The sequence below is a fragment of the Notechis scutatus genome, chromosome 2 (genome assembly GCF_049901735.1).
Source record: "Notechis scutatus isolate UNSWTSFEM ecotype Mainland chromosome 2, rNotScu1.2, whole genome shotgun sequence".
Lineage (NCBI taxonomy): Eukaryota > Metazoa > Chordata > Lepidosauria > Squamata > Elapidae > Notechis > Notechis scutatus.
Window position 1 is genome coordinate 100,778,762 of NC_142010.1, and position 27,067 is coordinate 100,805,828.

At 38.3% G+C, this 27,067-nt stretch overlaps 1 protein-coding gene across 2 annotated transcripts in view; it reads right to left on the bottom strand.

The window, feature by feature from the left end:
- Positions 1 to 3,339: 3,339 nt before the first annotated feature.
- Positions 3,340 to 27,067, bottom strand: part of MAP2K7 (mitogen-activated protein kinase kinase 7) — a 37,144-nt gene continuing 13,416 nt past the window's right edge. Inside the window, exons 2-11 of one of the 2 annotated variants that reach the window (XM_026676907.2) lie at positions 18,701 to 18,848; positions 17,398 to 17,464; positions 16,825 to 16,938; positions 16,431 to 16,550; positions 16,227 to 16,334; positions 15,290 to 15,469; positions 14,834 to 14,914; positions 14,088 to 14,230; positions 13,199 to 13,244; positions 3,340 to 12,742 (exon numbers count right to left, since the gene is read on the bottom strand). In XM_026676907.2, the coding sequence (XP_026532692.1) occupies positions 12,605 to 12,742; positions 13,199 to 13,244; positions 14,088 to 14,230; positions 14,834 to 14,914; positions 15,290 to 15,469; positions 16,227 to 16,334; positions 16,431 to 16,550; positions 16,825 to 16,938; positions 17,398 to 17,464; positions 18,701 to 18,848 (1,145 nt within the window). In that variant the 3' untranslated portion in view covers positions 3,340 to 12,604. The remainder of the gene's footprint in view (positions 12,743 to 13,198; positions 13,245 to 14,087; positions 14,231 to 14,833; positions 14,915 to 15,289; positions 15,470 to 16,226; positions 16,335 to 16,430; positions 16,551 to 16,824; positions 16,939 to 17,397; positions 17,465 to 18,700; positions 18,849 to 27,067) is intronic. The other variant, XM_026676906.2, reaches the window with a different exon arrangement.

The window sequence follows — 27,067 nt, forward strand, 5'->3', positions numbered from 1 at the left end:
GCGTCACTAAAGAGATAGCTGGATTTATGATTAACGCAGGCATGCAAAGGAAGAAACTTCCTGAGCATCATTCGCAAGTTTCTTGATCCCCCTGAAGTGATGCATTCTGGCTCAGGCTGACATGCTGCCTCCCACACGCACGCATGCATACACTTGTAAGATTGGGCTTGGAAGGAGACATTGCAGGTAATCAAGTTGCTTCAAACTGTGAATAACAACAACAACAACAATAATAATAAGGCTTCAATAGCTCACTAGTTGGGGTCAAAGAGCATCAAATAATTTATGAGAAGCAGCAAAGAGATCAGGTTCTGATTGTGTGAGTTTATGAGTTTGGGTGTGTGTCAGACAGAAACTAAGTAAATAGCCTGGCGTTTTGCACTGTATTCATATTTTCGAAACCTCAGGGGCAGAATCCAAGGTCAAAATAAAGATCAATCTACAAGGGGATTGGTCCATGATCACGCAGCAAGATGCACCTCAAAGCACCTGGAAGCAGGGGTGGGGAACATAATATGGCTGCACTACAGTTTCTATTATTGACCAGGCTGGGAAAGTCCCATGAGAATGGGAGCTTTACAACATCAGGACAGTAGGACAGATTGTCTAGTCCTACCATTGGTTATACCATAGGGTGGTGTAGATTTCAGAGACCTGTATACGTAGATTTAATGGTCACATTGTTAGGCTCTACCACACTGGCTCCACTTCTGGCTGTACCCTCATTATATATAGTCCATTCGTGGCTCAGTTTCTGGTCATCCCATATTTCTACACAGCAGTAATGTGCTTTGCCTCATTCGCCTATGTTTCTAGTTTTGTGAAAAAGTTTCCACTGGACTTTAATAATATTCAACTTTCTCTGTTGGAAAATATTCTGTGTGATTGTTCTCTGAATGCAAAATCTTAAAAGTTGTGAAAGAAGGGGAAGAAGTACCATAACTTATATGTATGCTTTTCCAGTATTTATATCACTTGTCTCTCCTATCTTTCATAATTTTTTATGAACTGAACTTATCTCAAAATCATTTTATTATTGAACGGAGTGGAGTACAGTTATTCTTGGAGAATGTGACTAGGTAGGCCAAGGTTTCTCCTGCTGTAATAAACCATCCTTGAAGATTTTATTTAGTACAATAAAATTCACAGCACATTTTATTTTGCAGCAATGCAGTGATTAGCCATTTATCCTCTCTAACTAATCCTTTTTGGAAAACTCTCTGCCCCGAGTTCAATTTTTGACTTGGACACTGATGGGATGCTTCGATGACCTCTAAATGTTTTAGCCAGTGAGCAGATTTTGCAATTTGTCCCTTCCCTTATCATCACAAAATGAATGTGAAATGTACTTTGCAAGTGAAATACATTAAAACTTTTCCACTTCCCTAATCTATTGGCTCTCATTCGTATGGAAGTAATATAAATGTCATGTTATATGGTTGGGTTATAACAATGATTAAATTGTTCCTGCACCCCTTAAGGAGGCTTGGTTTGCCCCCTCCTCAAGAAGGCATTGCTGGATCCCACCACATCGGACCATTTTCATCCAGTATCTAATCTCCTTTTCTTAGGAAAGTCATGGCAAAAGTAGTTGTGCAGCAGCTTCAGCAGCTCCTAGGTGAAGAGGATTATTTGAACCCATTTCAGTTAGGATATAAGCCTGGGAAAGGGACAGAAACAGCATCGGTTGCACTTAGGGGTGATCCCTGGCAGAAGCAAAGCAGGGATAGTACATCGTTCTTCCATCTTGACCTTTCGACAGCCTTCGATAGTATCACCAATGGCATCCTTCTGGACTAACTCTGTGGGTTGGGAGTGGACATTGTTTTAATTGTAAGTCGCCCAGTACACCACCCAGAGTCACATTCAGTGAGACGGGTGGCCATATAAGTTGGTTGAATAAACACTTGAGTTTTTAAAGAACCTCTAATGAAGATGAAGATGACACAGCTCAAGACCTCTCAAAAGCATTGCAAGTTCAACTCCTGGTTTCACAGGATTGTTGCTAAGAACTCTGTGCACTTTTCTTTTTACAGACACTTTCCATGGGGTTCCAGAGCTGGAAGGGGGATAGACAACCCCCTGCTCTGTAGAACTCCAATTCTATCAGTCAAGAAAGATTGCTGTCTAATTTGTGCTTGTACACCTTCAGTAAAGGGAAGCCTATTTGTGTGGGTGAATGGTTTTTGTGTCAAACCGTTGATTTAAACATTGAATTAAAATCTGCCTTTCTGTAACTTCCCAATGTGTCTGACATCCCTGGTATTTGATAGTGGTCTTCCATCCTAGTACTAATTTAGTCTGATCTTCACTTTCTGAATGCAGACAAGAGCACCCAGGGTCTACCATCTGCTGAGACACCAAGTACCTTAATGGGTACTAAAGAAGGCTGGCATTATAATATACATGGAAGGCATATGGATTAGGGAACATCATCCATACTACACCTAAATCTGGCCACAAATTAAACAGTATTGGGCATTAAAGGGCAGTGTTGCAAAATTTCTCAAAATTTAAAATCTTGGTGCAGAACAGAATGCTTAGAGTACAGATACTGCAGACTTATAAGCTGTCCAATTATTGAACAGAGCTTTTTAGGTAATCCCCATTCAAGGGCACTCCTGCCTTGCAGCTGCCAGTCCAAAGGGAAAAACTCTGTGATCTTGATACCTGATCATCCGTTGCCAGGACAAAAACCACCTTCCTGGTGTTCCTTGACAATGATGTGGGCGAGTTGGATACAGAACGCAAGGACACCATTTAAGTTGCCCTAAAAACATGCATTATGGCATACTGTGTCCTATGTAGGAACCTTGAACTTGTTTTGCACTCCAACACATGGATGATCTAATGCTGCTTGATTCTTGTGTTTTAAGGGAAGTATGAATATTGACCCACAGTGTTCCTATTAAAACTAAAAGCTAAGTATGAAGCATCCATGAAGCATCCAAGTTCCAAGCAGCTCCATTTGAAAAAATGTTGAGAGATCTTCTGTAGTTGCTTCACAAATTACACTTGACACATACTCCAAAGTAATATAGAAAATAGGGTCACAAGCCAGAGGTGGGTGTCCTCACCTCAAGAGATACATGGGATGTAGTCTGTGTCAGGTTTTCTCCCTGACAGGCTGAATTCTGTGGAATATCCTCTCACAGATGGCCCCTAACGTTTTGCAAACCATTTGCAGCAATGTAATTTTAGCAGATATTTAACCATGAGATTTTTCAGCAATTACTTGGGCCCCCTTTGTTCTATCCAGAGTCCTTGCTGAATAGTGCATGTATCAGGGAATAACATCTTTGGAAACAAGAGATGAAACTTGTAAAATGAACACAGACATTTAGGGAAAGAACATTTTATTTTGTTTTTAAGCTTCTATGAGGGTTTGTACAAACAGTAAAAAAAGCTTTTCAAAAGTAATGAAGAATGTTCTTTACACTATTGTTGATGTATTTTTAAATCCCAAAGTTCCACTCAAATGGACCAGACTGACCTCACTTCCTGGAGGCAGACAATAGTTCTGGCAAACTGTTTGGGCTACAGTATAGAACAAGGATGATGACTACTACTGTGTAAGAAAATTCTTGTTCTAAGACTTTGCACATGCCAAGTAATAAGACAATGGGATTCAGGACAGTGAGCCCAACCTGAGAAATGGCTAACAAACAAATAAGATGAAATAGGTGATCAGAACTGCCCTATATAGCTTTATTGAACCTACAGGATGGTTCACTTATAACAGAGGGACACAAAATGGTGTTTCATATCAGACTATTGAAGACATCTGAAATTTCTCTTCAATAATCTTTAAAATTCAAGACACAGTTATTATTTAAATGGAAAACTAGCATTCTGATTTTTTTTCAACCCATAAACTCAATCAACCACACAAGCTGTTCAGTGGGCCCATATGTGTGTTCCAAGTCTTAGAAGAGCAAACCAAAACTCAAGACTTCTTGTTTTTGCAGGTGAACTGTAATGTTCACTCCAAGACTACGTGCTGATTGCTCTGTGGAAATACTCTACATCTGATTGCTACAGCCATCAACCTTTTCAGGGCAAGTACCAATGTGGATTTTTGTGCAATGCTATAACAGGTAGCTATGTTTTTGAATGGCCCAAACCTCATAAATTCTTATGCAACCCCACAGATTTTGCACAATTTACTTATCTCGTGAGATTTTGACAGTTTGCAATTGAAACAAAATTTCAAAATCAATGGGTACCATCTAGGGAAGTTGCTGTCAACCCCACCCTAATATAAAAACATCAAATAGTACAGTTGGCACTTGAGTTTTCATGTTTGTAATAATGCCCCTAGAAATATAGGATGCTAATGAGAAATTTCTTCAGCAAGGTCAAGAAGGCATATATGCAACATTCCATGAAACATTAGATGGAATGAAAGACTGCTGGCATATTCAAGTGGCATGGTTGGGATAAGTCATAGATTCATGTGATTTGAGAAAATGGTTGAGTTTTGGAAATGGATTTCAGCCTTCATCACAGCCCAAATAAATAACTTTAGTACTTTTGTACAAGTACCGTTACCTTACTTTTAAAAAATGGCTTGTTCAACACCAATATGGAACTAGAATCAAACCATTAAAACAAAAGAAAGAAAAGAACATGAATGGAAAAATATATATTGTGGTGTTTTGTTTTGTTTTCAAAAAAAGCTCCTCTCAAGAAGAATAGGTGGAAAATTTTCTTCTTCAAAGTGATTTTAAAGTTTTGAGAGGAAACAGTTTCTCCAAAATTCTCTGAAGAATAACGCAGAATCTACAACTAAATATGTAATTGTCAGAAACAATAACGGAAAACATCATTCCTAAACTAAAGACATGGGGAAATACTCTGCATCTCTGCCCCAATCAGTTTAGCTTCCATAACATTTTAAAAGAATGTTTACCCTATATCTTAATGATTATTTTTCTTTCATCTTTTCTTATCACCTTACCCATTAGCTTACAGTTATCACATGAGTCTTCATCTCTCCCACAAAACTATACAGGTTTTTGCTTTTGTGAACTAGGTTTTTGGGAGATCATCTGTATTAGGAATATATATATATTTTTCTTAAAAGCTTTGTTGGTAACAATACACTGTATTTATTCTATTCTACAAGTTTAAAAGCAAGTAGGCAAATATATTCAACGTCAGCTTAAATTACGGGTGCAAAACAACATCCCTTGATTCAATATAGTTTGGAAATTCTACGTAATTATGAGCATTCGATTTCCAATCTTGCGTTTTCTCCCAATACTGCCTATAAATAATTTCATAAATCTGTCAGCCAATCTTTTTAAAAAGTTTTCTACTTCCCTATCCTTTTGTTGAGAAGCTGATTTCTTTTTGGGTCCCTTGAACAGCATGAAGATGGGACACTGAACCCTGGGGGTTTCAAAGTTACGTGATTCCAAAACCTGTCATGTCTAACTACCATTCAACTACTACAAGTCTCTTGGAAAAGGATCAGTGCTGGGATTTATCAGAACAAAATCCTAAAAACTGCAGTATATTTGCTATGTCCCATATTTCCTCTTTGACAGTTAATTATTTAGTGAATGCTATCAACAACAAAAAAATACATTTTCTGTACGAAGTGAAAGAAAGGGAAGTTTAAAAAAATAAATTAAAACAACACACAGTTCCCTGTGGGCAATAAATAAATGTGTACAAATGTAGCCTTAATTATTGGAAGTAACAACAGAGCAAACAGAGTTGAACAAACAAAGCCAAACTGAAATCTTTTGACCTTCTTAAGGGTATAATATTGAGCAGGTGCCTTCAATGGCAAAAAGTCCTCCAATACTTTTGTCATGTAGCTTCCAGCAGAACAGGCCAGCGAAGAAGAAAAACATACTCTCTGGGGAAATGTTCACTGACCATAATTTTTGTGCTGGCTGTGAACTCAAGTTGCTCTGCTCTCAACTCCCTCTATGAAACTTTGGATAAATCATGCCCTTTTAATGAAATGGTGGTAAAATAAAGATTTAGTAGCTACCAAAAACAAAAACAAAGAACAAAAATCAAACAGAAGGTGTTCAGATAACCCTGAATAAAGACAGGTGACCAAATTTACAAGGAATCCAAGTTAAAAGTTGCTTGCTGTATAGGATAATTACTTCTATTTACTTTAACATGCAAATTTATAATATATGATATATAGAGAATATAGTGAACTGCTAATGCCTAGAATATAACCATCTATCCAGCTAATCTCTGCCTTAACTTTGGCATGATTTTTTTACAGTTTTGTTTTAAAATCCCCATTTGAATTGCATGCATCACACGCTGCACACAGGTGCCCCTCCCAACCCCAATGTCCCCACACACTTTAAGAGCAGATGTCAGGCAGGCGATTGTAAACATTGAGTCACCCAGATTAAAAATAACATTAACAAAGATTTGTTCTAAATCAATACATTAAAAAAATAATTCTAAAATGCAATAAAACTGCATTTTTCTTTTTCTTCTTCGTATTTAAAATCATCCCATATTTTGAACAATTGAAAAAAGCCTTTAACACTTCCTAAACCTACTACTACCCCAAGTCCTTCCCACCGAAGATGCCAACTCTGAAGCTATTCTTTGAGGAATCTCCCTGCCTCGGAGTCTTGCTTGCTATGGGCCTATTACTTGGAACCTTGACAAAAGAAATCTGTATTTTAACTGCTTTGAGATGGAAGAAAGCATTCTTCCATGCTTGAAAGGCAGGTAAACTCCTTGTAAGAGACTATTCTTGCTTTCTCTTGAAACCAAAAGGAGGAAGAAACATGCTTTATTAGAGGCCAACATTTTTAGGATAATCCGTGATATCTTCAAGTTTCAAATCCAAGAGGGAACAGAACAATAAACCCATATGAATTTCTTATGAGGGATAAAAACAGCACCTTTCTTGTACAAAGATTTCTAATAAACTCCTTTATTTAAAACTTACTACAGCAAAAACTACCTTGAATTCATGACAATATATGCCTTTATGAACAGAACCAATTCATTTTCCCACAATTCTCTATACTTTTTCCTTACATCTGAAAAAGGATATAATTTTAATTTAAGAAAACTGTTTGTGTAGAAACTTTAATCCTAATTGATGTCGCAGTTCATAACAGAAGAATTATTCTGTTCTAGAACTGTACAAGAGCAACATCATATTTCATCTATTATCCACTTCAGTCCCATTTTTATTGCGCTGAACTACTTAAGCAGAAAGCAGTCTAATTCCTTAAAGCACAGGTGTCCAACTCGATTGTGCCACGGGCCAGATTGTGATGTATCGTGACATTTTTTTTGCCTTTGCGGAGCCGAGGTGGGCGTGGCCTGCACATGCCGCATCTGGCCCATGAGCTGCCAGTTTGAGAGGCCTGCCTTAAAAGCCTCTACAATGATCAAAAAATGTTTGCTGTGGAAAGGATGACAAAACCATGAGATTGATAGTACTTTTTTCTTTCCCTGTTCACATAATAAAAATAATCTCACTAGATACGTTTTTAATAATTTTGGCTAATTATGACTTTCTAGAAGCAGCTGTTCTAGGCCTTGGAAGACTTGGAATCTGTGACCCTCTGAACTACAAATTCTACCGTCCCCCTCTGGTCAAGGACATGAAAACAGATGTAGCCCAAACACATCTGGGAAGCTAAAGGACTTTCAGAGTGGTCATGTGGATTTTAAAGCCAAAGGATAGAGACTACAAGCTCCCAGTAGAAAAGGTAAGCTGAATATAATCAATGTTCTTAAAACTACTGATTGTTTTAAGCATCTTGAAAAATGAAACTTTTTTCTTAGCAATTCTATTCTGTTAGCAATCACAAAATGTGATGTAAGAAACAATCAACAGTAACTTAAATACTGTTACCTTAAAAATGCAACTGACAGTATTTTTGGCAGGGAGGGAAGAGAAGGCACTTATTCATAGGAATCAATAGGCCCCCATTTGTCCCAAGAAGCAGCAAATAAATACTATCAAATTCTGAAAAGAATTTGAAAGAAACACAAAAGCCTTCTTTACAAAAAAATATTCTGAGATCACAAACTGAGATTCATGATCAGACCTTACTTTTGATGAAGAAGATGATCCAGTTATTTAACAACGTCATTGCCCTTGTAATTCATTGTTTGAGTAAGACTTCCAAGAGACTGGTTCAGCTTAAATTAATTCATGTGGGAACTGCTTTTAAAACAGTTAAAAAGAACTGGAGCATTAAAAATGTTGAAAGATTCTTTGCAGTCAGAATGCAGATTCACTGTTAGCTTCAAGGTAAAGATCCCCTTGGAGGGGTGAAAATACCAGCTGTCATATCATATATCACTCGTGCTCTACCAACTACTATGGTTACCTTGCTTAAGTATAAATAATCTAGCAAGATGGAAAAACAAGCAACAAAGCCAGAATGAGGGTACACTATTCAATTGCTTATATGACAACACTTCTGTTAACTATCCAGGACCTTTCTGCTTAACTTTGTATTCCAGCAAACAATTTTGTACATCCTTCTTTTTTTCTACGTAGCCAGTGCCACTGTCCACTTGCAGTGCTGTGCTCTTCAACCTAGAATTGGAAACTCACTTTTAACTCCAATATATCTCTATGCTCTGAACCTTCTCCAACATTCTTAATCCAGAGTGTCATATGTCCAAGCTTCAGTAGCTTTCCATTTATCTGCCATTTATTTTTCAAGATCAATTCCTCTACCAAATGAGCGAAAATACTGAACAAAACAGTAGCAGAAAAATCAGTACTTGTCACTAAGATAAAACTAACTTTGATTTGATACACATGAGAATTCTACTGCAACTGTCCCGATGCAGTTTCATAATCAGTCACCATGAATGTAGCTCTACCATGATTTTTACACTACATCTTTTAGCCAACAGACCCTCTCCCTGGTGGAAACAGATGTCCAGGGGCTGTTTTGTGTTTATTTTATTTTATTTATTTGTCAATCGCTTACAAGATAATAGGTATAAGTATAATCATGAGTAAGAATACAGGAAATAGGTACGAATAAATGGGGACGATAGGGATGGTAGGCACGATGGTGCACTTATGCACGCATTGTGTTCTGCATCTGTTTTATTCTCACTTTTAAGCATTTCAGGCTTTGCTTAATTCTCAGTTTTGCCATAAAAATTGTGAACTTTTGTCATTACTTTCTAAAATGGTTTTAGAAAACACTCTTTATTCTTCTCTAACCTTATTAAGTTTATATGCCACTCTACCTTTTAATTCTTGGCAATTCACAACAATTAAAAATACAGTAAAATGACCTTTTCTAGTATCTTGACAAATGTTCGTGTTTATATGTTTGTGTCTTCATAGAATTAATAAATTTGGAGAACTAAATGATTCCCAAGTGAAGCTTATTTATGTTTTGCCACATTAACTGGGTCTCAAAGAAAATGGATATGTTTGGTTGATGGTCATATAGAACATACCCATGCATATTACCTGAACATGGAAAATCAAAATTAACTGTGACCAACGTATCTTGAAAATCAAAGCCATATTTCATAAAATTAAGAATAAGTACTGGGTCTAAATGTCCTCATTTATTTCACTGGTAAGCCAATTTCATTTATCTTAGATTTCTATCCCTATTATGTTTGATCTAGAGGGATTTTTTTTTAAAAAATACTGTTTTTCTAATCAGGAGCCATTATTTGTTTCTGGGTCTCTTGACTGTGATTTAGCAGGATATATTTTGCCAAAGTTATTATGACCCAATTTGGACATAGGATATATATCCAAACTGGCCCAAAGTATCTTTCAGAGCATGTTTTTGAATTGAAAGAGGTTTTTAGAAGTTACCTTAGTAAGTAAAATTAAAAATTCACCACTGAAGTGAATCTAAATAAACTTGTTAAAGGAATTCACATCTTGAAAGCTAAGCATCTTTAAGTCTCCCTAATGAGTTATTCTTCATTTCTTTTCACACACCCTTCTTCTGGTTTCACCGACTGAATTTCTATAAAAGTTTCCAATATACATTCCTTATTGCTAACTTATTTCTTAAGCCATAAATTCTCTTTCAGCTCACTGTCTTATTCTTGCTATCTCTTCACTTCTCCCTTCCTTCCTTCCTTCCTTCCTTCCTTCCTCCCTCCCTTCCTTCCTTCCTTCACTTCCTATCTTCTCTCATATGTTTTCATATAACACATTCAAAACACTATTCTTCCTTGCACAAATCCTATGCCTTGTAAGGTGTGTAACATAAATGGCCTTTTTTCAATTTCTGAAAAATACCTTAATAGTCATAATGAAAGCTGGTGGGATATTAGTGTGCTATATGAAGCAGTAACCATAAGCCAGCCATCTGAACAGGTGATTTACATCTTCTACAAACAGTTCTGTTTCCTGAATGAAGACAAATATACATGTCCCAGGAGCTCCAACACAAGTCCGAAAGCTCGGAAGACAAAACCTTTGGTCCTGGTGATCGATCCAGATTGGATCCTGCAATTCTGTTTCCTCTCCAAATTCTTTGACATTTTGCTATCTTTGTTATGATTTGTTTTGAAAAGCACTGCATTCCTATAACCTGCATATTATTCATATATTTTCCAGCAAGCTTTGCATGTTCATCTTCTATGAGAAAAACCTCAGCAAGGCCCATTTGATTTCATTTCAACCCGTCTCTAATAACCAAGTCCTCCATATACCAAATTTGAACATATGGTTCCATTAAAGCTTCTTCCTCCTCCGCTGGTTCTGCCCCTGGCTCCTTCAGTCCTTTAAACGCAATGGCTTCTTTTGCAAAATGGCCAGGATGTAGTGAATGCGGAACGTATTAATCTCAGGGTGATACGAGGTTGAATGTATCTGGAATAGCAATATTACTAGTGCACTTCCTTCTCAGCCCTACACAATTAAAGCCTCCTGATGAGGATAAAACTGTGTGGGGCCTTTTCTGGCCTCTGCCATAATATGCAAGCTTTTTCTAGCAGGAGAAAGCAGGAACAAGTCTCATCTTCAGGACAACATTTAGAGGTTCAAGTTGCATATTATCCCCAGAACCTTGGAAAAGATACAATTTGGAACTGCCTGAAAATAACTTCCTGACTCACTTCCAAAACTCTCTGGCCAACTTTCATTTCCCAAGTTTCAGATGGCTCCAACTGCCTGATAATTACAAAACAACCTTAGTGATTGAGACACCTTGGTTCCTCCTCCTCCATCAACTTGTTAGTGTTGGCCAATTTAAAAGGTGTCTTTGGATTTTAAATGACTGGATCCTGTCTCTTCTTTTATCCTGTGGAGAGCGTTATCAAAAAAAGAAGCTCTATTCTGAAATAAAAGAGAACGGTACTTCCTCCGTTTACTGAACCTTCTTGTTTAGGACCACATCTATGCTTGCAGATTGAGCATCCATTACAGATGCTGTTGTTCCAAGCCCATGACCTCAGGGAGAAAACTGATTGTTCCTCAATTGGAAATACATTGTTGCTACTAGTTAAGACTCCAAACCAATCAGTCCCCAACAGATCAGAGGTCTTAAATTTGTGGCTATCAAGTTTTGTTTGTTTGTTTTTGAAGAATCTGCTATGTTAGAGATAATTAGGGCTGACTCTCTTTTTAATGGCTTTATTGATGCCAGGATTATCTTTCAGTTCTGCTTTTCCTTTTCTTAAATACTGGAAGAAAATGAAGAAGCATTCATCCTAGCACCAAACATGCACTTTGGTAATAAAACACCAATGACAAAACTTTGTTCACACTCAAAAGAGGAACCCTGAGATCAAAAAGAACCAAAGAGGGGGAAATTTTTTACTTTAACTGAGTAACTCTCGGGCAAGAATCTAGCACACATTTCCTTTCCAGGGAAGAAACCCCACCCGCAAGCCCTAAGAACAAACAAAACCAAGACAACTGCAACTGCTAAGCTCAGCATCATAAAAGCAGCAGCCAATTCATCTATCCCAGCCCCCATTTGTCTTTAGCAAATACAAATCCAAAAACACAGAGGAAAAAAAATATCAAACAAATAAAAGGACATGTAATGACGCAGAGACTGGTGAACGGGGGCAGCAGGCAGCCCACAGCACCAGAAGTCCAAACTTAATAAATAACTTGTAAAAAAAATATCTTTTCTATTTTCCTTTTTGTGTTTTATGTCTGTTCACAGTGCGTGAGCAAGCGTCACTGTTGCATATCCTCAAGCCTCTGGTCACAGTCGAGAGAGAGAGAGAGAGAGAGAGAGAGAGAGAGAGAGAGAGAGAGAGAGAGAGACAAGCAGGGAGCACGCTGTCACTGGTGGCAACCCTGATGGCGGATGCTCAATCTCAGAAACATACAAGCAGAGGCTGAGGAAGTACTTTCTCATCCAAAGCGTCGTACAGCTGGGCTGTCCGGTGCGGTGCCTGAAATGCCAAAGGCCCTGAAATGTAATCCCATTCCAGGAAGACCAGACCTGGGACCCATCTCTTCCTGGCAATACTGAAGAAGACAAAACAGTCACGGGTGACTGAGCAGGTGAAGCAAATAATGCATGCCACTGGAGCGTTGTTCTAGTGAAGGCTGGTGCTTGTTGTGGTGCTCTCTCTTTTAAGATCTGGCAGCCAAGGACCCCTTCTCTGATACAGCAGCCACACAACATGGCTACCTGGTGAAGAAGGGCAGGTGATGCTGGCTGAGGATGCTGCTCGTGCGGGGTGACTCTGTCTTAGCCATGACATCTTTGAACCAGGATGCCACATCCACTTCCAGTGTCTCATAACGCTTGATGAAGTTGTGTTCCTGAAAACAAGGAGATGGAATGCATTTTTCCCCCTTCTGTTCCTAAAAGGCTGAGGGAGCAACTCTGTAGGACTTGGGGTGGGGTGGGGGATCTCCTGAAATCTAGAGAAGTATTCTGCTGGGCCTGGATTAACTAAGGTCAACTATAGCAGAAAACAACTATGTTTGAATATGTACAAATAGACACACAATGATGCTGAATACAAGGAAAAACAAATGGATAGTCATGAAAAAAAAATCAGTTCAATAGAACTTTTCTGCTTTAGGAAACTGTGAGTGTGTATGTTTATGATGATGATGATAATAATAATAATAATAATAATAATAATAATAATAGTAATAATAAGAATAATAAGAAGAATACACACACACACAAAACCTCTGCACCAAGTGCAAATTGTTTTAAGAGTACCCTTCCTATAGCATCCATATTCACATGAAGTGCTGTATACTCACAAGTAGCTTGTTGTACTTTGGTCTCTTCCTGTGATCTTTAGTAAGGCTAGAAGAACAAAAACACACACTCAAACCACATTTTTCAACTGAATTTTGGTTAACAGTAGTTAACACCAACATTTCATATTTATGTAAGTTATTCCCCTCCAAAAGTTTTCTAGTTAATAGGATGCAACCCATCATAATCCTGGCACAGCCCAAGGCCAATTTTCGCACCCACCCTCCATGGCAACCTGGTTGTCATTTTCAGCTCAATGGAGGAGCCTCTTCTTACTCTGCAGTTAGCCAAGACAAAGGCCAAGGGAAAAAAGCAGGAGCCACGAACAGGTTGAGAAGAGAGAACAGGAACAAGTGGAATGGCCCACAATTTGTGCAAAGGGAGCTGGAAGGCTGAGATGAGATTTAATTTTATGGAAAAAATGACAAAGATGCTTGAGTTCACCTTTTCACAAAAGCACATTACCAGACTGACCAAATAAAACTGTGTTCAGTGATCTATTGTTTTATTATATATAATTAACTTTGCCCTATTCCAAACAATTCTTGGTGACATACACCAAGTGAGAAACGATAATAAGTTAACATAGATATCCAGAGGAGAAGAACACGCATAACAAAAAGCAATCAACAGGGAGGGGCTCAACCACCACTCTACCCCAAGGCCTGGGAGTACAGCCATGTCCTCAAGGACTTTTAGAACATCATCAGGATGTGAATCATTCAGACCTCTGTGGGGTTACTATTCCAAAGGGCAATAACTGTGACAGACAATGTAAACTTCCTGGGTCCTGATAGAGCTGGAGTGGGCCCATTTTCTACATATTCCGACCATTACCTCTCAAAATTATTAACTACTCACTGTAAGTTGTTTTTGAGACTATTTACTCACCAGTCTTTTACAAAGGACTGGAAATCCACGGAAAATCCCATGTTATTTGGGAGAAGAGGAGGATCTTCCTGCAAAACCTTGGTGAGGACCTCAAAATCTGTTTTGCAGTTCTTGTAGGGAAACTGCCCTGTAGCTAACTCAACCTGCATTGGAATGTGACGTGAGAAGAAATGCCAAATATTAAAAGTTAAAAGAAGTTAGCAGAAAAAATATCACCCTCTCTTGCGGTATCATTTAATAGGATGAGTTTTAGTTCACTGTGTCATAAGGTATTAAGAAACATATCATTTGCTGTTCCACTGGAATCTCTGATATGGCAAGTAGACTCATTTCAGGCCTCTTCACATGATGACCAAGGCATCTCCTCCATCAAACTGGCTGAAATCCCTCAATATCACTGAATCTCATAATACTGTTGCAACCACCCTAAGTCACAAAAGTCTTCTGTAATGTTAGCCTTAAGTTCATCTTTCATCTAAGATACTTTTAACTTCACTTTTGCATTCTTCACTTTAGAAAGAGAAAATAAAGCGCTCTAAAAACTGCTACCATCTACTAAATAATAAACTGTGCATGTGAATAAGTATTTAAGCATGCTGAGAATCTAGCAAGGCTTAATTGAAGAGCTTTGGCATCTACATGGGCTACAGAGAAGACCTTTGAGGAATGTGGGCAGACTGCAAGCTATAGATTGCCCAATTGCCATTAAAAAAAAAAAAAAAACAAGCCAAGAGAGTTTAACTTACCAAGGAAATGCCCAGGCTCCACACATCTGCACGGATATCATAATCAGGTTTTGAGGGATCAGGAGGATCTATTCTTTCAGGCTAAGAACAGAAAATAAAAAGCCATTGAAAGAGCAACTGATTGCTAATTTCTTACCTGCGCTTAGGAAACAACCCCCAAATATAGAAACAAAATAAACAACGGAACTACAATTGCATAAGCTTAGGCCGTATTCTAATGGCAACTCTGTACAGATGTGCTGTGAATCACGCACCAGATGTGTGATTCTGATTCCAAGGGGACATCCTCAGGCAGAGATGTGCTGATATAATCTAAACGGGCCTAGTCCAGAATACTGTTGAAAAGAAAACCTATGAAGGAATTGATTATGGCAAACAAATTGGGCACACAGTAAAGGTTACAACATTACGGCAAGATACCTGAAGATATTCCCTAAACATGTCTCTAATCCTTACCGCCATATATGCTGCACAACCAGCACTCCGGGTTTTAGCTTTTGAATCGACCAGCCTCCCACTGATCCCAAAATCACACAACTTGATTTGTCCCCTCTCGTCCAACAAAATGTTGGAAGGCTTCACATCTCTATGAATGACACCATGCTTCTCTTTCAAATAATAGAGGGCTTTCACAATCTAGGGAGGAAAAAATAAAATAAAAAAATCAGCATCGAAGAAATGACTCACTGTCGGAAAAGTAATTTTAGCATTTGTTTAGGATTAGCAAAACTCAATTTCTATGAAGACATTTGCTACTTGGAAAGCAAAGGTTAGTCACTCACTTGGAAGATTATGTGATTATGCAGAACACAGAGTTTCAGTTACATAACTTAATATGCTTAAACTTATTATAGCATAACCTTTTATCCATATACATCACAAAACAAATGTCAAAATCATTATCAAAAAGAGGAGGGATACATGTGAAACTACACCTTTAGTATTTCTGCTTGGTAGGAGAGATGCACAATCTTCCTACACTGAGTTTATTCAGTTTTATTCTGATTAAATAATACTCATTCAAATTGGTCAACTGTAGCCTGAAAACTACAGCAGACGTAATGGTGGTAAACTAGTTTTCTTCTTCCCCTCAATGTTTAGGCTGATGTTTTAAGTTGTCAACTTCCATATTGCCACTCATTAACTGGCACTTCCTCTAAGCTGCTCATACAGTCTCCATGAGGGGGTGGGATGCACCCGCACTAACCCACACGCACCAAGGAATATTTTAAATTCCAAAGGAAAATGCATGAGGATCATTAGGAGGCACAAAACAGTTTTCACAACTTAACATCTAGAGAGAGAGATCTGTAAAATATTTTTTTTTGTACTGATGTTTGCAAGCAACATACTATACATTTATTTGGGGTTACCAGAGATTATCGACACTTACCGCCACAGTCATCTTTCCCAAGATTCTCTCAGGGATGGGTCCTTGAATGCGTTTCTTCAGTTTCTCTGCACACGTGCCCATTAGCTCCATGGCTATAAAAACATCCGTCTATGGACAAAAAAGGGGGAGAAATGAAGGGAGATATTGATCAAGTTATTGCTTTTTTAAAAAAATAGAGTAGACGGAAGCACTGGGTCCACTTACGTTTGTGATGAAAGTCCCAAAGCACTGAACAATATAGGGACAGTCATGACTCTTCAGCACCACATCCAAATCCATTAGGATCCTTTTGTTCTCTTCTTTGTTACCAGAACGACGCATTTGCTAAGGAGAGGAAAAATAGGAAGGGGCACCCCTGAGCATGGAGGGTAGATAAAACATTAAAAAAGAAAGATGCGCTGTACATGCCTTCCCTCATGGTGAGCACTTCTGTTGTTTGTCCAATGATCACCACTAATTTCTATCTACAAAAGACACTTATTGTAAATCTCTTCAACCTATCTCAAGCTGTATTCAGAGTGAATTCCTGCCATTTCAACCCAGACTTCTTATTCTTTTAAGAGTTTTGAGTTTCAAAACTCAAGTATATCTACCTCACCTTCACAGCTATGATGTGTCCCGTCTTCTTGAAGCGCATTTTCCACACCTGTCCACATGTCCCACTACCAATCTCACCAAGATTTTCCAGGTCATGGATTTCAGCTTGATATCTCTGTGGGAAATGAGGACACATAACTTAAGACGCAAACAAGTGTTAATATAGTGAATATTGAAAAAAGGGAAGACTGTTTTATGGTAACTTTTAGTTGCAGTCAACTGTTATGTCATCAGGCTGCAAAGTATTTTAAGCTACTATATCTCTTATCTCTTCCTATAAAATATCCTTTATAAAGCCACATTAACTTGCCAGTCTAAAGTGGAAATTCACATAACTTTAAAATACCTGTCTGAAAGGTAAATATTAACTTGGAAAAATATACTCCATGAAATGCAACAAAAAGAATAAGATGGACAAGCCACAAATCCTATATCCAAGAATGCAGGTTGTGCCACATTAGATCTGACTGTGAAGTTCCTTATCATGATTTTCCGACCTCAAATGTGATCAGCTTTAATCAGACACTGGGCTGGGAATACTTTGTCTATAGCAGGGTAGATGAATTCAACCTACCTGGCCTCCAATGGTCAAATAACCAGTTTGCTTCATTATCTCCTGCAGTTTTTGATCAATTTCTATGCTAGGAAGGGAAAGAAAGAAAAGCTAAAGAACTTATGGCAGCTTGTATCCTTGACATGGGACTGTATCAATTCATATTCATTCTCTCTCTCTCTCTTTCTCTCTCTCTCTCTCTCCCTCCCTCCCTCTCTCTCTCTCCCCCTCCCTCCCTCCCTCTCTCTCTCCCTCTCTCTCCAAGAACAGATACTATGAAGAAGAGCATACATAGCCCTATTATGAAGCTCCCATGCTCAGTATCCGAATAATTATGTAAAGAAGGAAAATTCTATAAAGAATAATAAGTTTTGCATTCAAACCTCTTGACAAAATCAGCCAGTTCTACAACAAGCCCTCAAAATCAATCCCAGCTGTAAAGAAGAATGCAGATTGTCATGAATGTTTACTTAACTGGTGAATGCAAAATAAGCAGCAGGCCCAGTTAAATAAGCCAAACTGGCACACCCTTTCAGGGACAGATGCTCTTAAACTTCCTGGGGCCTAATACAAATATTACACCAAATACAATAAGCTGCATTCCAATACGTAGGAAACATACTACATTTACTGAAAATATCTTAAGATGAATTTGAAAGATCTGCTTTTTACATTCTGCCAAACGTAAGCCCTTACAGTACACATTGCCTACTATGATGGCATTCTGACTGTGGCAAGAAATTATGGTTTGTAATGACTTGCTTGGGTCTAATATCACTTATGAGTGGTGAGGATGTAAGACACAGGGAGTCAGCAATGACTGTGGCAAAATATAAAACAAATTACTTTCAACCCTAGGAAGAGGGCAACGGCAAACCATTTCCCCCAAAAATATTACCAAAGGAACATGGATTTGTCCATATACAATAGTTACCAGGAGTTAAAAGTGACTCAGAGGCAATCAAATCATCAGCAATCAAACAATTAAATAAGCAACAATGCCGAAGTATATCACGATCAGTCCCCACCCCAACATGCTGTCACTGAACATCATAATGGCACATAATTGCAAGTTCTTCTTCTATGGTATAGATTAGACCATCTGTATACAGCCATACTTGTTACATACATTTCCATTTCATTAGACATTAAAGCAATATAAAAGCTTGGCTATAAACAGCTTCCCCCCATCTCTTAGTAAACCGCCCTTCCCTAGTTTGAATATAAGCCCAGAAACTGCATGTCGAAAGTTCTTAAAAACACGAGAAAAAATTAAGTTGAGTGTTCTACTACCACTTGGCTTCTTTGCTCCACCTGTGCTTACCTCTCCATGCTCCTGTGCATGAGGAATGGTGGCTGAGGAGGAAGGCCCAGGATATTTCGAGGGCGTGATGGATGTGTGTGGTGTTGGGGTGAGTTTTCCAAAGAGGGGGAACGGCTGCTGCCATCGTTGGCTAAGGGAAGCTGCAATGCTGAGAAAGAAGAGGAGAGTTAGACCAAGAGTTGATAGCACACTAGGAATTCCTAGGCTGAACCATTTTGCTGGGTTAAGATGCAATGGGTGTGAATTCCTAGAAGTTTATTATTATCTTGACTTCTCACTTATCAGGTTAACATTGCTATTTCTAAATATCAAATACTATTGCTACCACTGCACAGTAAAAGCCATGTGTGCAAGCCGGAGCTTTCAACTACGTCATCGTGAAAATGGCTCTATCTTGGTCAAGAACTAAGGTTTTCTTCTGTGTCTATAAAATCATCCATTCAATATTCTGGGAAAAAAATACCACAACCAATAAATATGAAACCAGCAGCCAACGTAAAAACCCATCTGAATCATTCACATAACCATTCAATAGACTTTTGTCACAAATTCTGATTATGAAGTGGCATAATCTGGTCTTTAAAGCTGTATGAAAAGCAACCAGTTTTGGGACTAATCTAATCCCCAGGAAATGGTGTTTTGAAGAATGAGTACAATGACAGAAAAAGGTCTCTTCTGAATTCCACCAAATGACATTCTTTAATAAAGTCCTGCTGGATCTGATGGGATGGATAGACACAATCAGGGAGAGAAAATCCCTTAAATTACCCAAACTCATCTTATTCAGGGCTTTGTAAGTCTCTACAACCCCTGAAATGATCTTAGAAGCACACTGGTAACTACTGCATTGAGTAGAGATGAAATAAGCATCAATCAAGAAGCTGACATAATGAGTTTATATGACTTGCCTTGTGGAAAGATGGACAACAAATGTAATAAATAAATAACTGCCTAGACCAGTGGTGGCTAACCTTTTTGGGCTCCTGTGCCAAAAATTGTGTGCGCGCTACTGCACGCATGCTCACATGCCAGCACCCAGAAGGCAATGCGCAGCCCCTGCATACCCCCCTGTGCATGTGCATGCAATTCCCCCCCCCGCCCCCTTTACCTGCACTGCGCCTCACAGCTGATTTTTGGCTGGTTTGAGGCCTTTTTCGGCCTCCCAGAGGCTTGAAAAAAGCCTCTGCAGGCTGAATAAACCTGTTTCGTCACTTCCGGTATTACAGGAAGTGACGAAATAGGCCTATTTGGCCTGCAGAGGCTTTTTTCAAGCCTCTGGGAAGCTTCAAACCAACCGAAAATCAGCTGTGTGGCTCGTGCGTGTGCAGTGAGGTACGTTTGCCTGCGGCTCGCGTGCTGGCACAAATGGTTCTGCATGCCACCTGTGGCACACGTGCCATAGGCTTGCCATCACGGGCCTAGACCATTGCATCTTGCACCTGCTGCAGCTTCCAGATGCTCTTCAAGCACAGGATCATGAAAAGCACATTGCAGTATTCATTCAGAAGGTGATTATGTCTCTTGGCCCAGGAACAAGTATAATTAGCACATACCACAACTATAAAATCTTTCCTGGCCATGGCTCCAAACTGCTCTTTGAACACGATCTCAACAACAGAAGCGAAGGCAAATAAATGGCTTTCAAACAAGAACATAAGTATTACAAAGAATAAAGTTGACCAATAGCATTAATCAATGCCATTTATTTTCTCTTTTTAAAAATCTCTGTTTGATAAAAACATTCTATCAACCCACTGAAGGTTACAAAAGTTTTTGTAAGAACACTGGGCCTCTAGTAAAAAGGACATCAACATGTATTACTAAAATACTTCCATATATATTATGTCCTTAAACTTTACACTGTTCTGTAAAGTATTATCCCTACAGATTAAGAAATAAAATCTTACAGATTAAGAAATAAATTCTGGGGCTGAGATATCTTGGTATTCAAATTAATGCTGCCCGGTCACTGCAGAATGGGTTGTCTCAAAAATCTAAATTATAAATTAATAATTTTTCATTATCATATATGATCTGACCCACAAAATACATGGAGTAAAGCCGAAAAGAAAATTGAAATGAATATAACAGAGTCATAATTTAAGAGTGCATTTTCAAATGCTCAAGGAAGCCATCTATTTAATGATCCAGTTTAAAAAAAGAAACAGTAAATGTGAAATAGATGGTTGTGGCTATTTTGCAAGAAGTAGTTACATAAGTGTTTTTAAAAGCTAATAAATTAGGACACCAAAATAACTGAGGGATTATCATTCAAGTTCAGTTAACTCCAGGAACAAATCTTCCCTGGCTAAAATGACTAAAATGTTTAGAGAGAGTTCCTTATATCTGGAAAACATATAAATACATCTACTCTCAATATTACAGCCAATTTGATACAGAAATTAAGATGAACTAGAAACCAGGAGACTGTGAGTTCTAGTCCTGACTTAGGCACAAAGCCAGTTGGGAAGCCAGTCACTCCTTCTAAGCCCTAGGAAGAAAGCAATCTTGTCAAGAAAACGGCAGAAACTTGTCCATTGCCTCAATATGCACATTCAAAAACTCTTAATAGACTAAATGTATCTCCATCAATGAAGAAGAGGAATTGATACATCCTGACATCTAAAAGGTCAGTATAAAGGAAATAAATGAATAAATAAACAGAAGGCTACTAAGATTCAAGACGCAACTTTTATTTTAACATTAGAAAAATAAAAATGAAAAGATAAATGTCAAAGGATAAACATATTAAAACCTTGATCACCCCTTAGGTGGCCATTGTTTTTTACTTGCCATATGCTGATTACTTAAATCTCCACTTTTTTCATTTGAACAGTCAAAGTCCTTTTCATATTCGATGAAAATAATACTGCCAATATAGTGTTAGTCCTATATGACTTTAAAATGTGAGCACATTAGAAGTTCCAGTCACCACACCTCAAAAAGAAGAGTTGGGAAAAGTTCAGGAAATGAAAGACTCCAATCAGGAAAATGTAGAAACATTGATTTTGTTTTAGCTCTAAAGAGATATAAGTATCTACTGTACAGCCTCCATGTTACTGAACCACACTACATAATTTTTTTACAGAGATTAGTTTCTTTTCTGTCCTTGTAATCTATGTCTTGTGGGCTTTATTGAAATAAATTGAAAAATCCTGTTGAAAACCTAAAAAAAAATGTGGTGGAGACAATATTCCCCACCCTGGCCACTCAAGAAGAAAGTCATCTCTTTGTCTCATCCTTGATTCTCTTTCACATACTTTCAATAACACAAGGAATTGGGAACCTGGCCGGTGCCTATAATTAAGAAGCAACAATTTGCTTCTTAAGAAATTATTTGTTGTCCATGAATGTCTAACATGGAGGTAAAACCACTGGCCAATTAGATGGTGTAACTACATTAAAATGAAATTATGGTAGAAATGTAACTGACCTTCACTACTTCCATCTTTTTAACATGAAAAAATTCACAGAACCAAGATTAGGCTTTGAAATGGAAAAGAATATACTGTAGGTAGTAATTTGTAAATTAGCCTCTCCATTCAAAAGACAATTAATTGTTTTCTACAAGTTCAAGATATATGTGATAAAGTGTTTTTTTTGGGGGTGGGGTGGGGGTGGGGGTTAAAGTGCGTTTTCTTCCATGTCTTATTTTTGAAACATTACTTTTAGGTTCACGTAGCACAATGAGTCACAATCTTAGCTTAGTATATAACGTGAATCCAGTTCATGAAATTAGCCAATTATTCAATGTACAATATAAATCCTGAAAACTATATTGAATAAACCTGAGTTAATCACAATTAAGCCTATCTAGCAAATACAATCCATATGAGGAAGTTTCAATGGAATTATCTTGACTGAAGCCCCCTGGGAGGCAACAGGTTTTCCTCTTTTGTCTGTTTATCAGATTGCATGCTCATAGTAAAAGCAAAAGGCTGTTAAGCATAATGTACAGATCATGGGGAGGAAGATATAACTCTAGACAAGGGGTGTATCAAACTCAAGTCCCGGGGGCTGGATGTGGCCCACAGGGTACTTATATCTGGCGGGGCCACCCTGGAAACAGGACCAACCCACAGTGCTTCTGCCAGCGAAAACAGGCTCCGAGCTCTGTTTTCAGCTGCCATGGTCTCCTGCAACCCTCCGCCATTGAAAACGCCCTCCTGAGCTCCATTTTCACTGGCAGAGGGTTGCAGGATGCTGTGGTAGCTGAAAACTGAGCTTGGGAGCCCGTTTTCACTGGCAGAGTGCTCAGGCCACCACAGGTACCCCCAACACCACAAGTGACATCGAGCTGTCCGCGCCCACCCTGGCCATGCCCATGCCAGCCCCCCCAAGGTCAAACACAACCCTGATGCGGCCCTCAATGAAATTGAGTTTGACACTCCTACTCTAGGCTCTCACTGCAGATATTAAAACATAATTCAGAACATCCAGAAATTTTTAATGTCTGTGGAAATGTAACCGAACAGACCTAATTGGTATTTTCCATGTCATTCTATTATTATTCACTTTACTTTGTATTCAGATAAACACTATAAAGATCTGAAAACTACAAACTCTTTCTTATACCATACTACACTCATAGTCTGAATCCGAGAAGCATGCTGCTCAAAGTTTGATCATGCAAACAGATCTGTCAAAACAAAATCCACGGCAAAGGAGAAAAACATGCTGAAGGGAAAAAGGTCATTCACTGCAGTATATTTCAAAAAAAGATTACCAGTGGTGAGGGACGATAGAACACAACATAGACAAACAAACAAACAAATACAAAAAAGGGAAGGAAAGTTACATTGATGGGCATAAGCAGATATAACACGGAGAATAGAAGCACAGCAAAGCAAGGATGCAAGCAAGCACTGGCGACTCCGATATAGGGCATGCATCGAAAACATTTTAATTGGCATAGCTAGTCATGTGACAGAATTCCAATGGCCTTTTTAGACCTGCCCTACTTTGAATTATCATGGTCAGATCATGTAAAGCAAAAGCAGTTGTACTGTACATTTCACATTTTTCACATATCAGTAAAGATTACTGTCATCATAGTTTACTTTCTTTATACAAAGAAGGGGGTACTGAGATTTTAAATAAATGTTAGCTCAAAAAAGGAGTGCTAAAACTAGCCAGCAAAGGAAAACTAAATCCACACCATTCCCAGATGACAGATTAAAAGCTAGTTTTTCTGACAGCCTTCTGATAAAACATCTATGTCACAAAAATAATCACATAATTAGAATATAATGTGTCTCAAAAGTGAACAGAAGCAGGCAGTAAAATAAGAAACTGGTAGGTTTGACGTCTTGCAAATGTAATTCTCTATATCAGTGATCCCCAACCTTTTTTATGCCGCGGCCCGGTACCGGCATCAGCTGGGCGCCCGGGCATCAGCTGGGCGCTGCCGGTACCGGCATCAGCTGGGCGCCGCCATCTTTTTTTGATGAAAAAGATGGCGGCGCGCAGCTCGGTGAGCTTTTCCGGGTAGAAATGGCTTTCTACCCGAAAAGCTCACCGAAGTAACCGCTTTTTGATGAAAAGTGCTTCGGTGAGCTTTCTACCCGGAAAAGCTCACCGGAAGCACTTTTCATCAAAAGATGGCAGCGCCCAGCAACCAGCGGCCCGGTAGGACTTGTTCCGCGGACCGGTACCGGTCCACGGACCGGTGGTTGGGGACCCCTGCTCTATATGACTATCCAAAGGTAATCCTGATAAATTCAATAAGATACATATTTAAGTAAGTATGTTTAGGATTGCAGCATTAAAAGTCACAGAAACTGATTGCCACAAAGAATCTAAGTCTCAACATGCCTATTCTGTATGTGTAGATTTTTTTTTCTATTCATGTAATTTGCCCTAATTTGTCATTCTTCATGGAACTGCTGAGGGGTTACAAACAGCAATTGCTCATCCCTGTGCTGAACAGATTTATTTTTTTAAAAAAAAAACACATATAAAAATAATTTGCTATATTTGAAAGGGTAAATTTCAACATCAGAACTTAAGAGATGTCCATTAGGATAATGGGACATAGCTACTTTAAATAAGTTAACTTAATGTTAAGAAAACATGACAATATATAAAGGTTTTGAGTCACATGGAAACATATTTCTGAAATACCAAATAAGGTCACATTAAAGCTAATGCACCAAAAAAAGTGGGGGGAATCAATATTAACGTTGAGACCTGTTAACAAAATAAATTTGAGTAAGAAATCTATGGGTTTTCAATGTTTTACAATACTGTAACAGTTCCTATATCATCATCATCATTAAAACTATTATTCATCGCTCATGGGATGAATGCTCTTGAGGTTATTTTATATTTCTGAAGGTGATGCTTTCAGACATTGTCTCAAAGTTCGGGGCCCACATAAAATGGTACTTATGCCTGAAACTGATCTCCATCAGATTACCAAAACGAACTTGCAATGACATTTCAACTATCATTGGCATACTTGGCATCCATGGCACTTACGAATATTTAGAGCTAGATAAAAATAAGCTCCACAAATTGTGTCTATTGCTACGTTTAGAGACAAAAGATTTTCACCTAGTCTTTCCTGGTACTTAAGGTTTGCTGGTTGGTTGGCTTAAAATTAATAAAATTTATTAGCCACCCATCTTACCTTAAGGTAACTCTGGGCGGCTTACAACTAGTGTTTCACTGTGGTACCAAGCTCTGACTGCCAAATTAAATGCTCCCAAAATGTATATCTGATGAGGAGAGAAGACTAATCACTTACATAGAGAACAAAATTAAGCCTACGCTTAATGTTTCTTGTAGCCTTATATTTATTTTAAATAAATATTGATGTGGGATAATGGACTATGCAACAAACTGGCAAGAGGGAACTTTTCAACTTATGATAAGAATAACTATCTGTACATAGAAATGCCTACAAAGTCTGTTTATAGCAAGGAAAATAATTCCTCAGTCTTCATCTCATTTTGAAAAGTTACCTATTTATATTCCTACCTCTAGCCAATTGTGGGAGTTCTGCATATTGTGGTGTTACTTCCCTCAACATTTGCATTTCAAGGACACTGTGATGGGGTAATTTTTATAAGGACCCGCTGTTGTTCTTTGTGGGAACAGTGAAGTATGAATTTAGAAATTATGGAAATCAGGATAATATAAATTCATTATTGCTGTATAATTTCTGTTTCCTTGTTCGTTTCTGCAAAGATGAAACGTTTTATTGTTCACTGAGAATTACAGGAAAAATAGGTTACTAGTAGAAACAAGACGAAGCCGGGTCCTTCCATGAAAAATATGCTCTGAGGTGTGTAATGTTGAATTTCTGAAGCAAATTGGTCCATAAGTCATAACTGCACTGAATTTGCTCTTGTGATCCAATTCATGCTTTCAGCTGGCACACTTTCTTATGCCATTTTATTATCGAAAATTTTGATAAAACCTGATATTTTTTTTTTAAAGAAATCACAATACAAAAAAAACAACACACAGAAATGGAAAGGATAATCTTAGAATGACGTTGAACTTGGAATTTACTCTGCAATTACTTTTGTATGGATTTATATGAGCTGAATTATATCTATATATAGATATATTGTATCGCTATTGTATAAAAGCGAAAAACCACTCATGCATCATCACAAAATCTCCAGAACCGTAAAGCCTACAAACTTGACATCTGGCACGTATGTTCCTCTTGACTTCTAGATGCTCACTAAGAAAGGATTTTTTGAAATGACCAGCAGACCATTAGTATTTCCTATATTATTATTAATACCCTCTGATGCTAAGGAGTTCTACTCCACCTCCCCACCTGAAAAGAAATCTGTTCCAAATGCAAAACACAAGCAGAGGAGTTTCACAGCACCAAGCAGCTTTACTACAGAACAGTTGAGCTAAGCCACACCCAGGTTCCTTGCTGCCTCCTTCTTGCTCACACAGCAAATACTGTTTCAGTTTCCAAACAGCCCTGAACTCTCTCATACGCTGACAGGAAGCTAGCCGGATGAATACTGATGGATGCTAGTAGGCAGAGGCACAATTCCCCCCCACCCCCTTATTTTCCTCCCCAAAAACTTGCCCAATCACATAGTTTCGTAGCAAAGCACAGGTACCTTGCTAGTACCTTTATAAATAAGAAAAACACAGTTTGCTTCATTCAATCCTCTGTTAAGGAAGGCTGGTTTTTAGAACTATGCTATTTCAAGCATGATTTCCTATGTATGATAATCCAGGTTCGAATGTAAAGATAATGACTAGCAATATGCTTGAGATAAAATGAATGTGATTCTGTCAGTTCTACCTAGTGGTATAAGCAAGATTCCCTTCCCTTCCCTGCTTACAAACTACCGTATATACTCGAGTATAAGTCGACCTGAATATAAG